The 15,578-nt window shown below is 45.0% G+C and overlaps 1 protein-coding gene across 2 annotated transcripts in view; it reads left to right on the forward strand.

Moving 5' to 3' along the window:
• The window catches only part of LOC141131303 (aquaporin-7-like), a 75,588-nt gene that overhangs the window by 38,962 nt on the left and 21,048 nt on the right, over window positions 1-15,578 (forward strand). For both annotated transcript variants that reach the window (XM_073618441.1, XM_073618433.1), the window contains exon 3: window positions 14,666-14,792. In XM_073618441.1, coding sequence (XP_073474542.1) covers window positions 14,666-14,792 — 127 coding nt within the window. The remainder of the gene's footprint in view (window positions 1-14,665; window positions 14,793-15,578) is intronic.

The following is a 15,578-nucleotide window of genomic DNA, read 5'->3' on the forward strand; positions in this document are numbered from 1 at the left end:
CTTGTACCTTTTCAGCAGCAGCAGCAGATTCTCATTCTCCCTCTTAACTGTGTGAAAAAACATGGGATTGTGGGTAAATCTTATATCCATAAACCCATGTTTTTTTCTTCTAGTTAAGAGGGCTGGGCTGGGAGGGAGCATGTGTCTTTTAGACACATGCCCCCTTCTATGACACTGCAGTGAGAGGCGTGCTTCCACTGCAGCATTTTTATTGGACAGCTTGGGCCAATGGTACTTCACCACTGGTCCAAGACTCCAAGCTGTCCATTGAGCTCAGTGCCTCTGATAAGAAGTGAGGAGAGGAACTGTGAACTCATCCTCACAGTCTGCTGCAAACAGAGTGTGTTAGCTTGTTTTTAAACTGGCTGTTCTGTATGTAGCTGCTGACAGGCTGTGCAGAGAGCCCTGTATCTCCGGAACCATAGGTCTGTAGGACAACCGCAAGACCGTAGGAGCCGTAGGAGCCCTAATTTTGGTCGCCAAGCTATGGCCCTCGAAGCTCGATTTTTCTTTTTTTTTTAATTTTCATGGCAGGTGAGGCTCTGGCTCCCCTGCCTCCCCTGACTGCACGTCCCCGGTTTGTAGTATATTTATACTGTGCGTTATACTATATCATGTGGAGGAAATAGTATGTGGGGGAGGTGCAGCGTGGTGTGGCGGCATTAAACACTTAAAGTCCAGTTGTAGAGACAGAACTTGTATTAACGTTAAAGTTCACAGCAAGCGGGAAGGCACCCGACTGGGAACACTCACCGGATGTAATAGCAATGTGTAGCAGAGCAAGTCTCAGATGTGCCGACAGCATCTTTCTTTAGGGTGCAAATACAGCCTGGTTGGTCTGCCAATAAGAGGAGGCTTCCAGGAAAGATGGCATGTCCCTATCCATTCCCTACTCATCTGGAACCTCTCCTCACCGCTATTCACCGTCCCTAATTGGGAAAAGCCGAACACCCCCCCCCCAGTTCGGTTCGCACCAGAGCATGCGAACAGGCAAAAAATTTGTGCGAACACCGTTAAAGTTTATGGGACACGAACATGAAAAATCAAAAGTGTTAATTTTAACCACCTCAATACAGTGCACTTACACCCCCTTCCTGCCCAGACCAATTTTCAGCTTTCAGCGCTCTCACAGTTTGAATGACAATTACTCAGTCATGCAACACTGTACCCATATGAAACTTGCGTCTTTTTTTCACACAAATAGAGCTTTCTTTTGGTGGTATTTAATCACTAGTGGGTTTTTTTATTCTTTGTGCTATAAATAAAAAAAGACCGTACATTTTGTCTTCATCACGGCCGATCACGTGGTAAACAGCCATGCCCAATGGCTGTTGGCCCCCCTCGGTGGAGAGCGGTGTCTGCGTGACACGCCGCCACCGAAGGTACAGGTATACGCGCACACGATCGCGCGCATTCCCTGTTTAAATGGACGGACGTCATATGACGCCCGCCCAGAACGAGAGCCGCGCCGTCTGGCCGTTATATGACGGCCGGCGGGCAGCAATCTGTTAAAGGCTTATTTGCAAGTTATTGCCATAAAAAGTGTTTGGGAACCCTGGTCCTGCCCCAGGGGACATGTATTATTTAAAAAAAAAGTTTTAAAAACGACCGTTTTTCAGGAGCAGTGATTTTAAGAATGCTTAAAGTGAAACAATAAAAATTAAATATTCCTTTAAATATCGTGCCTGTAAAGTAGTGTATTGTGCCTTCTTAGTCTGCCTGGAAAGTAGCGTATCTTTGCGATGTTTATTACAGTCCTGCCGCAAAATGACATTTCTAAAGGAAAAAATGTCATTTAAAATTGATCGCGGCTGCAATGTATTGTCGGCTCCTGTCAAAATAGATGAAGAATCCATGAAAAAATTGCATGCTCCCCCCCCCCACTCCATAACAGGCCCTACGGGTCTGGTATGGATATTAAGGGGAACGCCACGCCAAAATTTAAGAAAATGACGCGGGGTCCCCCCAATCCATACCAGGCCCTTTCAGGTCTAGTATGGATTTTAAGGGGAATCCCGCACCAAAATAAAATAAAATGGCGTGGGGGTCCCCCCCAAAAACGATACCAGACCCTTATCCGAGCAAGCAAGGGGTTCAGCAGGAAAGGGGGGATGAGCGAGCGCCCCCCTGAACCATACCAGGCCACATGCCCTCAGCATGGGGGTCCCCCCCAAAGCACCTTGTCCCCATGTTGATGGGGACAAGACCTCATCCTCACAACCCTTGCCCAGTGGTTGTGGATGTCTGTGGGCGGGGGGCTTATCGGAATCTGGAAGCCCCTTTTAACAAGGGGGCCCCCAGATCCCAGCCCCCCCATGTGAATGGGTATAGGGTACATTGTACCCCTACCCATTCACCAAAAAAGTGTAAAAAAAATGACAGGGGACAGTTTTTGACAATTCCTTTATTAAAAAAAAAAAAAAGCCGACTGCTATCTCTTGGCTGTGACAGCTTGTTAATGGGGGGCTTCCAGATTTCAATAAGCACCCCGCCCACAGACCCCCACAACCACCGGGCAAGGGTTGTGGGGATGAGGCTCTTGTTGAAGCACCCTTCTCATGTTGAGGGCATGTGGTCTGGTATGGTTTGGGGGGGGGGGGGGGCGCTTGCTCATCACCCCCCTATCCTGACCTGCCAGGTTGCATGCTCAATTAAGCGTCTGGTATGGATTTTGGGGGAACCCCCACGCCATTTTTTTTTTTTTCATTTTGGTGTGGGATTCCCCTTAACCACTTAACAACCGGCCCATAGCCGAATGACGGCTGCAGGGCGGTTGCTTAACTCTGGGAGGGCGTACTATGACGTCCTCCCAGAATTCCCCTCTTGCGCGCCCCCTGGGGCGCGCACCCGAACACATCCGTGACCGCCGGGTCCGGAGGACCCGGCGATCACGGATCCCGGTAAATGGCCACTGATCGCGGCCGTTTACCATGTGATCGCGCCGTCAAATGACGGCGCAATCACGTGTAAACAGACCGGCGTCATCTGATGACGCCGGTTCCTCTCCTCCCCTCCTGTGTACCGATCGGTACACTGTGAGCGGAGAGGGGGATGGATGGATGGCTGCAGCGCTGTGGGCTGGATGTGTAGTGCCCACAGCGCTGCACAGTGACATCCAGCCATCCATCCATCCATGCTCAGCCATCCCTACTACTCTGCAATGCTGTGCAATACTCTGCAAAGCCCCACATTACCCTGGAATACCCACATTACTATGCAATACCCCCACAATACTCTGCAAAGCCCCACATTACCCTGCAATACCCCGCATTACCCCGCAATACTCTGCCATACCCCGCCATACTCCGCCATACCCCGCCATACTCCGCCATACCCCGCCATACCCCGCCATACTCCGCCATACCCCGCCATACTCCGCCATACCCCGGCATACTCCGCCATACTCCGCCATACCCCGCCATACTCCGCCATACCCCGCCATACCCCGCCATACTCCGCCATACCCCGCCATACTCCGCCATACCCCGCCATACTCCGCCATACCCCGTCATACCCCGCAATACCCCGCCATACCCCGCAATACCCCCCATACCCCGCCATACTCCGCCATACCCCGCAATACCCCGCCATACCCCGCAATACCCCGCCATACTCCGCAATACCCCGCCATACTCTGCAGTACCCCGCCATACTCCGCAATACCCTGCCATACTCCGCAATACCCCGCCATACTCCGCAATACCCCGCCATACTCCGCAATACTCCGCAATACCCCGCCATACTTCGCAATACTCCGCAATACCCCGCCATACTCCGCAATACCCCGCCATACTCCGCAATACTCCGCAATACCCCGCCATACTCCGCAATACCCCGCAATACCCCGCCATACTCCGCAATACTCCGCAATACCCCGCCATATTCCGTAATACCCCGCCATACTCCGCAATACCCCGCCATACTCCGCAATACTCCGCAATACCCCGCCATACTCCGCAATACCCAGCCATACCCTGCCATGCTGAGCCATGCTCGGCTGTACTCGGCCTCTGTATGTGGACAGGCTGTGGAAGTCTCACACATGTGGTATCTCCGTACTCAGGAGGAGTAGGAGAATCTATTTTGGGGTGTCATTTTTGGTATGTACATGTTATGTGGTAGAAATATTGTATAAATGGACAACTTTGTGTTAAAAAAAAAAAATGCGTTTTTATTATTATTATTATTATTATTCAGGATTTATATAGCGCCAACAGTTTACGCAGCACTTTACAATATAAAAGGGAGACAATACAGTTATAATATAATACAATACAATACAATAGGATTAAGAAGGCCCTGCTCAGAAGAGCTTACAATCTAATAGGGTGGGGCAGGTGGTACAAAAGGTTGTAACTGTGGGGAATGAGCTGGTGGAAGTGGTAGGAGATTAGTTGGAGACGTGATAGGCTTTCCTGAAGAGATGAGTTTTCAGGGATTGCCTGAAGGTAGCAAGAGTAGGGGCTAGCCGGATAGATGGAGGTAGCGAGTTCCAGAGGATGGGAGAGGCTCTGGAGAAATCCTGGAGACGAGCATGGGAGGAGGAGATGAGAGAGCTTGAAAGCAGGAGGTCTTGACCACTTCCCGCCCGCCGGCCATCATACAACGTCCTTGACTTTGTGCGGGGATATCTGAATGATGCCTGCAGCTACAGGCATCATTCAGATATCAGCTTTTTCAGCCGGCGATTCCCTACACCATAAGAATGATCATAGTGGCTGTTCCACTGCTTGATCGTTCTTACGGGAGGCGAGAGGGGATGTCCCCCCCTCCCGTGCTTCTACCGACTCACCGCTACGATCGAAGCCAGGATCGTTATTTGTTTTTTTTTTAATTTCAGGCTTCCCAGCCTAGAGGTGAGATGTGGGGTCTTATTGACCCCATATCTCACTGTAAAGAGGACCTGTCATGCCATATTCCTATTACAAGGATGTTTAGGAATAAAAGTGATCAAAATTTTTTTTTTTTGGAAAAAAGCATCAAACTAAAATAAATAAAGTAAAATGAACAATAAAAAAAAAAAAAAAAAAAATTTTAAAGCACCCCTGTCCCTGTGTGCTCGCATGCAGAAGTGAACGCATATGTAAGTCCCGCCCACATATGAAAACGGTGTTCAAACCACACATGTGAGATATCGCTGCGATCGGTAGAGCGAGAGCAATAATTGTGGCCCTAGACCTCCTCTGTAACTCAAAACATGTAACCAGTAAAAAATTTTTAAGCGTCGCCTATGGGGATTTTTGAGTTGCAAAGTTTGGCGCCATTCCACAAGCGTGTGCAATTTTGAAAGGTGACATGTTGGGTATCTATTTACTCGGCGTAACTTCATCTTTCACATTATGCAAAAACATTGGGCTAACTTTACTGTTTCAGTTTTTGTAAAGCACAAAACAGTTTTTTCCAAAAAAAAAAATCTGCGCAAATACCGTGCGAGATAAAAAGTTGCAACGACCGCCATTGTATTCTCTAGGGTCTTTGCTAAAAAAACATATATATTGTTTTGGGGTTCTATGTAATTTTCTAGCTAATAAATAATGATTTTTACATGTAGGAGAGAAATGTCAGAATTGCCTGGGCACTCCAGAACGCCTGAAGGTGCTCCCTGCATGTTGGGCCTCTGTATGTGGCCACGCTGTGTAAAAGTCTCTCACATGTGGTATCGCCGTACTCGGGAGTAATAGCAGAATGTGTTTTGGGGTGTAATTTGTGGTATGCATATGCTGTGTGTGAGAAATAACCTGCTAATATGACAATTTTGTGGAAAAAAAAAAGTAAAAAAAAAAACCTTGATTTGCAAAGAATTGTGGGAAAAAATGACAACTTCAAAAAACTCACCATGCATCTTTCTAAATACCTTGGAATGTCTTCTTTCCAAAAGGGGTCATTTGGGGGGTATTTGTACTTTTCTGGCATGTTAGGGTCTCAAGAAATTAGGCCGTCAGTACTTCAGGCGTGATCAATTTTCAGATATTCGCACCATAGCTTGTGGACGCTATAACTTTCACAAAGACCAAATAATATCCACTGATTTGGGTTATTTTTACCAAAGATATGTAGCGGTATAAATTTTGGCCAAAATATATGAAGAAAAATTACTAATTTGCAAAATATTATAACAGAAATGAAGAAAAATGTATTTTTTTACAGATTTTTCTGTCTTTTTTCTTTTATAGCGCAAAAAATAAAGAACCCAGTGGTGATTAAATACTACCAAAAGAAAGCTCCATATGTGTGAAAAAAAGGACAAAAATTTCATATAGATACAGTGTTGCATGACTGAGTAATTGTCATTCAAAATGTGAGAGCGCCAAAAGCTGAAAATTGGTCTGGTTAGGAAGGGGGTTTAAGTGCCCAGTTGTCAAGTGGTTAAAATACATACCAGACCTGAAGGGCCTGGTATGGATTTTGGGGGGTACCCCACATCATTTTTTTTTTACATTTCGGCACAGGGCTCCCCTTAACCACTTCAATACACTGTGCTCTATATACTACATTGCCTGCATTGACTGAATATAGAGTCTACACTGAATATCTAGTCTACACTTAATGCTGCAGAATATATATATATATATATATATACTGTATATATATATATCTATATATCTATATATATAGATATATAGATATATATCTATATATATCTATATATTAAATACACTGCCTGCACGCTACTAACTAACCTGCCTGCCTAATCTAGCTCAATCTCCCTCTACATACTATATATTTACGAACTGTAACATGCCCGTGTTGTGAAAAAAAAAAAAGCAATTAGCGTGCCATTTTGCAGGTGAGGAGCCATAGGCTCAGGAGAGATATGGATCCAGCATTTATATCCAGTAGGTAGGAAACTGAATTTTCAGTTTTCTCAGGGCAAGTTCTGTTCTGGGTCCTGGAGCCTGGAGGCTTTGTAAAGTTTTGGGTGGGATGAAGCTTCCAACCCTAGGTCTATGTTTTGGTGGTAACCAGCACCAACTGTACAGCTGTGCACAAGGATTTTGTTAAGGAAGCTGACTGCAGCTCAGGTCTCCACCCAAAGGTGGGTGGATAGGGTGAGCCGGGGTAGCTAAGGTCATCTACCTAGCGAGAATGTGAAGTTTCCAGTATAGAAGGGCTGAAGTCAGATGTCAGTATCTTGCTAGTCACAGATCCCTCTCTGTGCAGTATGTTAGCAGTATAGATTTACTGCCCTGTGAACTTCTGCTGTGGACTGAATGAACCCTGTATGAATGAACCCTGTATGGTCAGGGCCGGTGCTACCACTAGGCAAACTAGGCAGCCGCCTAGGGTGCCTTGCTGCCTAGGGCACCTGGCCACTGTGTTCCTTCTCTCTGCAGCAAGCAACTAAGCATCAGCATCAGCAGGCAGCCACCGCTCCGTTCGCACATATTGATGGAGGCGCAGCGGCGGTGGAGGACTGTATCTGTGTACCGACTCCTGAATGAATGGAAGCAAGTAAACATGAATCGATGGGCACTGGTAGGCTGCATTGATGGGCGCTGGTAGGCTGCATTTTATGAGCGCTGGTGAGGCAGCATTTGATGGAAGCTGTTGAGGCTGCATTGATGGGTGCTGGTAAAGCTGCATTTGATGGGCGCTGGTGAGGCTGCATTTGATGGGCGCTGGTGAGGCTGCATTTGATAGACGCTTCAGTAAAAGGTGGGGTTTACATGGGATGGGGAAAGTCTGGGGTGGAGTCAATGGGGGGGGGGGCGACAAAATGAGGTTTCGCCTAGGGTGCACCAGCCCTGTGTATGGTAAAACCTGATAAGACAGATGAAGAAGACATAGTTGAGAAAGGTTTGTATTAGGGTTTTAGAATAATTGTGTGCCCGAGCTTTTACATATTGGTCAGACTCAGAATGTAAGTTGTCATGATGATGATTATTATTATTTTATTATTGCTAATGCAACTAGAACTTTTATTTACAGCTCTGGTCCCTTGTTGTGTACTGATTATGCTGACTGTCCTTGATTTAGACCAGGGTTCTGTGAAGCCCAAGGGTTCCTCAAGGGGTGGCTAGGGGTTCCTTGAGCTGCAACCTCCCATGACCTCCCATTTAGGGTTTCCTGCATGGTTCTAGGTCCAATGCCACTTGGTAAAGCTAGCGGCATGACTGCGAGGGTGTCATTCTGGCCACCCTGTAAGTGGGTGTGGGGGGTATTTTTCCCCACTTACCACCACCAATGTAAAGGGCAATGTAAAGGGTCATTTTCCCAATGACTTGGTTGAATAATCATAATAGGGTTACCCTGAAACCTGAAAATTATTTCAAGGGTTCCTCTGGGATAAAACGGTTGAAAAAGGCTGATTTAGACATTGATTATATTAGCATCAATATAAACGTATTGTCACAGTTGACACCACCAGCTGCTACAGAGGGAGGTCATGGGGAGCCCTCTAAATTCATAGTCCCCCCCCCCCCCCCTTGTCAGGCTGTGTAGAGCCATACTTAGCACCTGAGTATACAAAGCTCAATTATGGGCAAGAGGAAGAAAGTATCTTAAAGTGTAGTAGTTAATAAAATCCAGCGTTTATTAAAGTTAAAACAACTTACTCATTCCGTTTCCCCAGTGATGATGTCCAAAAGGACAAATCGTGTGAGGTGGAGCTACATTGGTGACATCATCACGCCCGCTGGGACATTTATCGGGGACTACTTGTGTTTTTATCGGATTTATCTGCCTATGCTTGTAAGTAGTTTTAACTTTAATAAACACTGGATTTTATTAACTACTACACTATAAGATACTATCTTCCTCTTGCTCATTATTGAGCTTTATATACCATGTGGATTGTAACGACCAGTGGGATGAGTTCCATCTGACACCCGGGGTCATCATCCATCCCTGCGGGCTCTCTCCCAAAGCTCAGCCAGGCCTCCCTCTTTGAGGTCTTATAATCCGGTAAGCAGCTTGTGAGTGGCGGTGCACACCTGGGTGAAGAGTGTCATTTACTTTGCCGGATCACTGGAATTTAGATGGCACATTCATTTTTTATGGACTTTGCACTGAGTGCTTTTTTGATTATTTGGATTGATTTTCTGAGCACCTATATGAAATCTTTATTGATTTTCATTTTGAGCATTTATATGTAAATATTTATATATGTTGCAATTTTCACTTGATAGATTTTTTATCTTTACATAGGTTTTTTTCACTATCCAGATTTGGGGACTTTGTACGGTGCAAACCGGCTTATTCACTATCCAGATACAGGGACTTAGTACAGTGCAAGCATAATTATTCACTAACCAGACACTGGGCTTTATGTAATGCAAGCAGATTTATTTACTTTTCTCACACAGGTCCACTTTAAAGCCAATCCTGAACCAAGGTCTTTAAAAAAACAGTATAATAAATATTGGGGGCCTATTCACACTAAAGCATTTCATTGTGGTGCATTAATGCACGTTGCAGCATGCATTGATGTGCACTGCCTTAAAGCAGCCGTTACATTATGAATGGACGGCCAACATACCACAACGGATATAGAAAAAAAAAATACATGACCCCTTTTTAGCAGTGTAGCACACCACAATGCACAGTTTGTGTGTTGTGGTGCGGTGCATTGCACTCTACTGTATAGTGCATAGGGTGCCATTCACAACGAACGACACCGCAATGCACTGTAAATAGAGCAGGTGCATTGCCAGGCAATGTGCATTTTAGCTCACGTTGCCACAACGCAGAAGTGTGAGTGGACCCTGATTGGTACACTTTCATTTACTATGTACAGTGCCTTGAAAAAGTATTCACACCCCTTGAAATTTTCCACATTTTGTCATGTTACCACCAAAAATGTAAATGTATTTTATTGGGATTTTATGTGATAGACCAACACAAAGTGGCACATAATTGTGGAGTGGAAGGAAAATGATAAATGGTTTTCACATTTTTTTACAAATAAATATGTGAAAAGTGTGGTGTACATTTGTATGGTGCCCCCTGAGTCAATACTTTGTAGAACCGCCTTTCACTGCAATTACAGATGCAAGTCTTTTTGGGGATGTCTCTACCAGCTTTGCACATCTAGAGAGGGACATTTTTGCCCATTCTTCTTTGCAAAATATCTCAAGCTCTGTCAGATTGGATGGAGAGCATCTGTGAACAGCGATTTGCAAGTCTTGCCACAGATTCTCAATTGGATTTAGGTCTGGACTTTGACTGGACCATTCTAACACATGAATATGCTTTGATCGAAACCATTCCATTGTAGCTCTGGCTGTATGTTTAGGGTCGTTGTCCTGCTGGAAGGTGAACCTCCGCCCCAGTCTCAAGTCTTTTGCAGACTCTAACAGGATTTCTTCTAAGATTGTCCAGTATTTGGCTCCATCCATCTTCCCATCAACTCTGACCAGCTTCCCTGTCCCTGCTGAAGAAAAGCATCCTCACAATATGATGCTGCCACCACCATGTTTCACGGTGGGGATGGTGTATTCAGGGTGATGTGCAGTGTTAGTTTTCTGCCACACATAGTGTTTTTCTTTTAGGCCAAAAAGTAAAATTTTGGTCTCATCTGACCAGAGCACCGTCTTCCACATGTTTGCTGTGTCCTCCACATGGCTGCTCACAAACTGCAAACAGGACTTTTTATGGCTTTCTTTCAACCATAGCTTTCTTCTTGTCACTCTTCCATAAAGGTCAGATTTGTGGAGAGCACGACTAATAGTTGTCCTGTGGACAGATTCTCCCACCTGAGCTGTGGATCTCTGCAGCTCCTCCAGAGTTACCATGGACCTCTTGGCTGCTTCTCTGATTAATGCTCTCCTTGCCTGGCCTGTCAGTTTAGGTGGACGGCCATATCTTGGTAGGTTTGCAGTTGTGCCATACTCTTTCCATTTTCGGATGATGGATTGAACAGAGCTTTGTGAGAAGTTCAAAGCTTGGGATATTTCTTTATAACCTAACCCTGCTTTAAACTTCTCCACAACTTTATCCCTGACCTGTCTGGTGTGCTCCTTGGCCTTCATGATGTGGTTTGTTCATTAAGGTTCTCTAGCAAACCTATGAGGGCTTCACAGAACAGCTGTATTTATACTGAGATTCAATTACACACAGGTGGACTCTATTTACTAATTAGGTGACTTCTGAAGGCAATTGGTTCCACCAGATTTTAGGAAGGGATATCAGAGTAAAGGGGGCTGAATACAAATGCACGCCACACTTTTCACATATTTATTTGTAAAACCATTTATCATTTTACTTCCACTTCACAATTATGTGTCGCTTTGTGTTGGTCTATCACATAAAATCCCAATAAAATACATAAATGTTTTTGGTTATGACATGACAAAATGTGGAAAATGTCAAGGGGTATGAATACTTTTTCAAGGCACTGTAGCAGCAAAGCCTTCATAAATCCAGCAGCATGGCCGTGTATTTTGGATCTCTGTCTGTGCTGCAAAAGTGCAAATCTTACATATGATGTGTTCAGAGCCATGGTTATCTCCTATGATTGAAATCATTAACCTTTTCCCGAGACGGACAATTTCCTGACATTTTTCTTCATTAGCTGACAACATTCTGAGCCTGTTGGGCTCCCTGAGTGGTACTGTTTGTGTGTTTGCTGATGCTTCTTATAACCTCCGCTCTGTATCATGGCGACCTCCTGTGCCTTGTCAGGCGGAAAATGTCAACAAGCGTGTGACCGCCAATGGTACTTAACGCTTGTGTTACATTAGATCTAGACCTGGCTTTTAAATTGGCGTAGCCATTGCCGATTAAACGTCAGTGCAAAACAAAGAGTTTTCAAGTAGATCCAAGACCTAATTCGACAACAATTAGTTTGCTAACGAACATCATAACGATGTTCATTTTGTTGACGAAAATATTTTCGTCATAGTTTTCATCAGCTTCATGTTTTCAGTCACGAAAACGGAAAAAAAAAAATTCAGTTTTAATTCAGATGACTAAAATACAACTAAAACTAAAATGAGATTTTAGTCAAAAGAATATGACTAAAACTAAATTGAAATTTGACGTCAAAATTAACACTGGTCAAAAAGCAAAATTCTTGTTTGTTTACGAAACTTGTTTTAATCTATTTACCGTATATACTTATTGACTCGAGTATAAGCCTAGGGTGGGAAATGCAGCAGCTACTGGGTAAACAATGCCCATCTGCAGCCTCACTGTGCCCATCTACAGCCTCATTGTACACATCTGCAGCCTCATTGTACACATCTGCAGCCTCACTGTGCCCATCTGCAGCCTCATTGTACACATCTGCAGCCTCATTGTACACATCTGCAGCCTCACTGTGCCCATCTGCAGCCTCACTGTGCCCATCTGCAGCCTCATTGTACACATCTGCAGCCTCACTGTGCCCATTTGCAGCCTCACTGTGCCCATCTGCAGCCTCATTGTACACATCTGCAGCCTCACTGTGCCCATTTGCAGCCCCACTGTGCCCATTTGCAGCCTCACTGTGCCCATCTGCAGCCTCACTGTGCCCAATTTGCAGCCTCACTGTGCCCATCTGCAGCCTCACTGTGCCCATCTTCAGCTGTACCTTTGATAACTAAAACAGCGGGTGTCTCCCGCTGTGTCCTGCAGTCTGTTTGGCAGCCACCCATTGTAACAAAGCCCTGCCTCCTCCTCGTCCATGATGGACGGAACACTGATACAGTTTAGTTTCCCAGCATTGTATCAGTGTTCTGTAAGGGGGGTAAGCGGGGACTCTGATGAAGTCAATAATGTAATGAGACCCTGATTGGAAACACTGATGTAAGTGAGGATTGTGATAGTGAACATTATGTAAGGGAATACTCTGATGGCGACAATGATGTAAGGGAGACTCTGATGGAGACAGTGATGGAAGGGAGACTCTGAGAGAGACTCTGATATAAGTGAGGATTCTGATTGGGACCATGATTTAATGGAGGACCCTGATGAGGAGTCTGATATAAGTGAGGACTCTAATGGAGACCATGATGTAAGAGGGGACTCTGATGAGAACCCTGATGTAAGTGAGGATTCTGATGGGGACCCTAATGTACAGGGGGGACTCTGATGGAGACAACAATGTAGGGGAGACTCTGATTGGGACACTAATGTAACTGAGGCTCTGATATAAGTGAGGACTCTGATGGGGACCATGATGTACGGGGGGACTCTGATGAGGACCTTGATGTAAGTGAGGATTCTGATGGGGACCCTAATGTACAGGGGAACTCTGTAGGGGAGACTCTGATTGGGACACTGATGTAACTGAGACTCTGATGGAGACTCTGCTATAAGTGAGGATTCTGATGGGGACCATGATGTAATGGGAGACCCTGATGAGGACCCTGATATAAGTTAGGCCTCTGATGGAGACTCTGATGTAAGGGGGGACTCTGATGAAATCAATAAGGTAATGCAGACTCTGATTGGAACACTAATGTAAGGGGGTCTCTGATGAAGACAACAATGTAAGCGGGGAGTCTGATGAAGACTATGATGTAAGGGGGACTCTGATGGGGACACTGATATAAGGGGAACTTTGAAGGGCACACTGATGTAAGTGGGGACTCCGTTGGGGGCCCTTATGGAAGGGGAACTCTGATGGCAAATCTGATGAAGATTCTGACGTAAGATGGAATCTAAAGAGGACCTTGATGTTTAGGAGGACTCTGAAGTAAGGGGTACTGTGAGGGGGGGGCTTTTTTTGACCCACAAATATTTGTAAAATATACAATGTAGTACTCATACTGAAAAGTTTGGAGACCTCTGGTTTAGACCAAAAGTTTACAACTCTAGATGGTTTGTTAGTTACATCACTGCATTTATAAGTTGCTAAATCAGTGCATTTTGCTTATACCTATTATTATCTAACCAAAGGGACACTGATGTAAGGGGGGACTCTGATGGATGGGGAACATCGATGGTGAACCTGATGAAGACTCTGATGTAAGGAGGAATCTGATGGAGAACTTGATGTTTAGGGGGGACTCTGATGTAAAGGGTACTGCGATGGGGACTTTTTCAACCCAAAAATATTTGTAAACTATACAACAGGGTTCTTCAAAGTACGGGCCTCCAGCTGTTGCAGAACTACACATCCCATAAGGCATTGCAAAACTCCGACATTCACAGACATGAATGGGAATTGTAGTTCCTGAACAACTGGAAGGCCATATGTCACACCATAGTTTGGAGACCCCTGCTATAGAATGTGCACAGCAGAGACACTAATGTTAGGGGGGACTCTGATAGACACGCAGAGGGGGACTCTAACTGATGGAGAACCCTGATGGTGAACCTGATGAAGACTCTGATGTAATAAGGACTCTGATGGACTCCTTGATGTTTAGGGGGGCTCTGATGTAAGGGGTGCTGCAATGGGGACTTTTTTTGACCCGAAAATGTTTGTAAAAAATACAATGTACACATTAGGGACACTGATGGAGACATAGATGCAAGGGGGACCCTGATTGGTACCCCAATGTAAGGCAGACTCTAATAGGGACTTTAATGTAAAGGGGAACTCTGATGGGGACAATAATATAAGCGGGGAATATGATGGGGACCCTTATGTCGGGAGGGGGCTTCTGATGAGGACCCTGATGTAAGCAAGACTTTTATGGTGAACTTGACACAGATTATTTTCTAATCAATGATATTTAATGCCAGCAGGATAAAATGTTCCGTGTAACATTACTAACCAGGTTCTTTTTCCCTGCAGCTGTTTGGTTTGGGCTCAGTGGCCCAGGTGGTTCTGGGAAAGAAGGAATACGGACAATACCTGAGCATTAACCTGTCCTTTGGAATCGGTGTCACAATGGGTATCCACGTGGCCGGGGGAATCACCGGTGAGTACTCCAGCTTCCAGGTTCAAATACTACACCGACGAGGAATTTGTTAAACTGTCACCGAATGTGTGCAAATAGCAAATCAAATCTTTCACTAATGATTGTCTTGTTCCAGTAAACAAAAGTGTAACTCCAAGTGCAGTCAACACTACTTCACCACCAAACTTCATGATCACTTTAAAATTCTAAGTTTGAGATGTTGTAAGAAAAAAAAAGTTGTCTCCATCAATGGCTCTGAAAATGTGATCAGATCTTCTTCTTACCAATCATTGTTCCATTGATTTGCTCTTTACAGCAGACAGCTACTTATCAATAGCACATCCAGAGAGATGCATTATAGCCTGATCAAAAGAGATCACACAACACTAGAAATGGATTTGCCACCCAGACCAATTCAAAACAAAACACTAAAGTTAGCCTGACTTTTTTTTGCATAATGTGAAATATGATGTAACGCCGAGTAAATAGATACCTAACATGTCATGCTTTAAAATTGCGCCCACTCGTGGAATGACGCCAAACTTTGGTACTTAAAAATCTCCTTAGGCGACGCTTTAACATTTTTTACAAGTTACCTGTTCGGAGTTATGCCGCGTACACACGATCGCACATTCCGACAACAAAATCCCTGTTTTTTTTCTGACGGATGTTGGCTCCAATACACGGTTACACAAAGTTGGTCGGAAATTGTAACGTAACGTCATGCCTGGCCTCCGAAGGTCATAGAGATAATCGGAGACCATCTGGTTCCCGGTCAGCTCTATAGTAAAAAAGGGCCGGCAGATT

Source organism: Aquarana catesbeiana, linkage group LG01 (genome assembly GCF_042186555.1).
Source record: "Aquarana catesbeiana isolate 2022-GZ linkage group LG01, ASM4218655v1, whole genome shotgun sequence".
Lineage (NCBI taxonomy): Eukaryota > Metazoa > Chordata > Amphibia > Anura > Ranidae > Aquarana > Aquarana catesbeiana.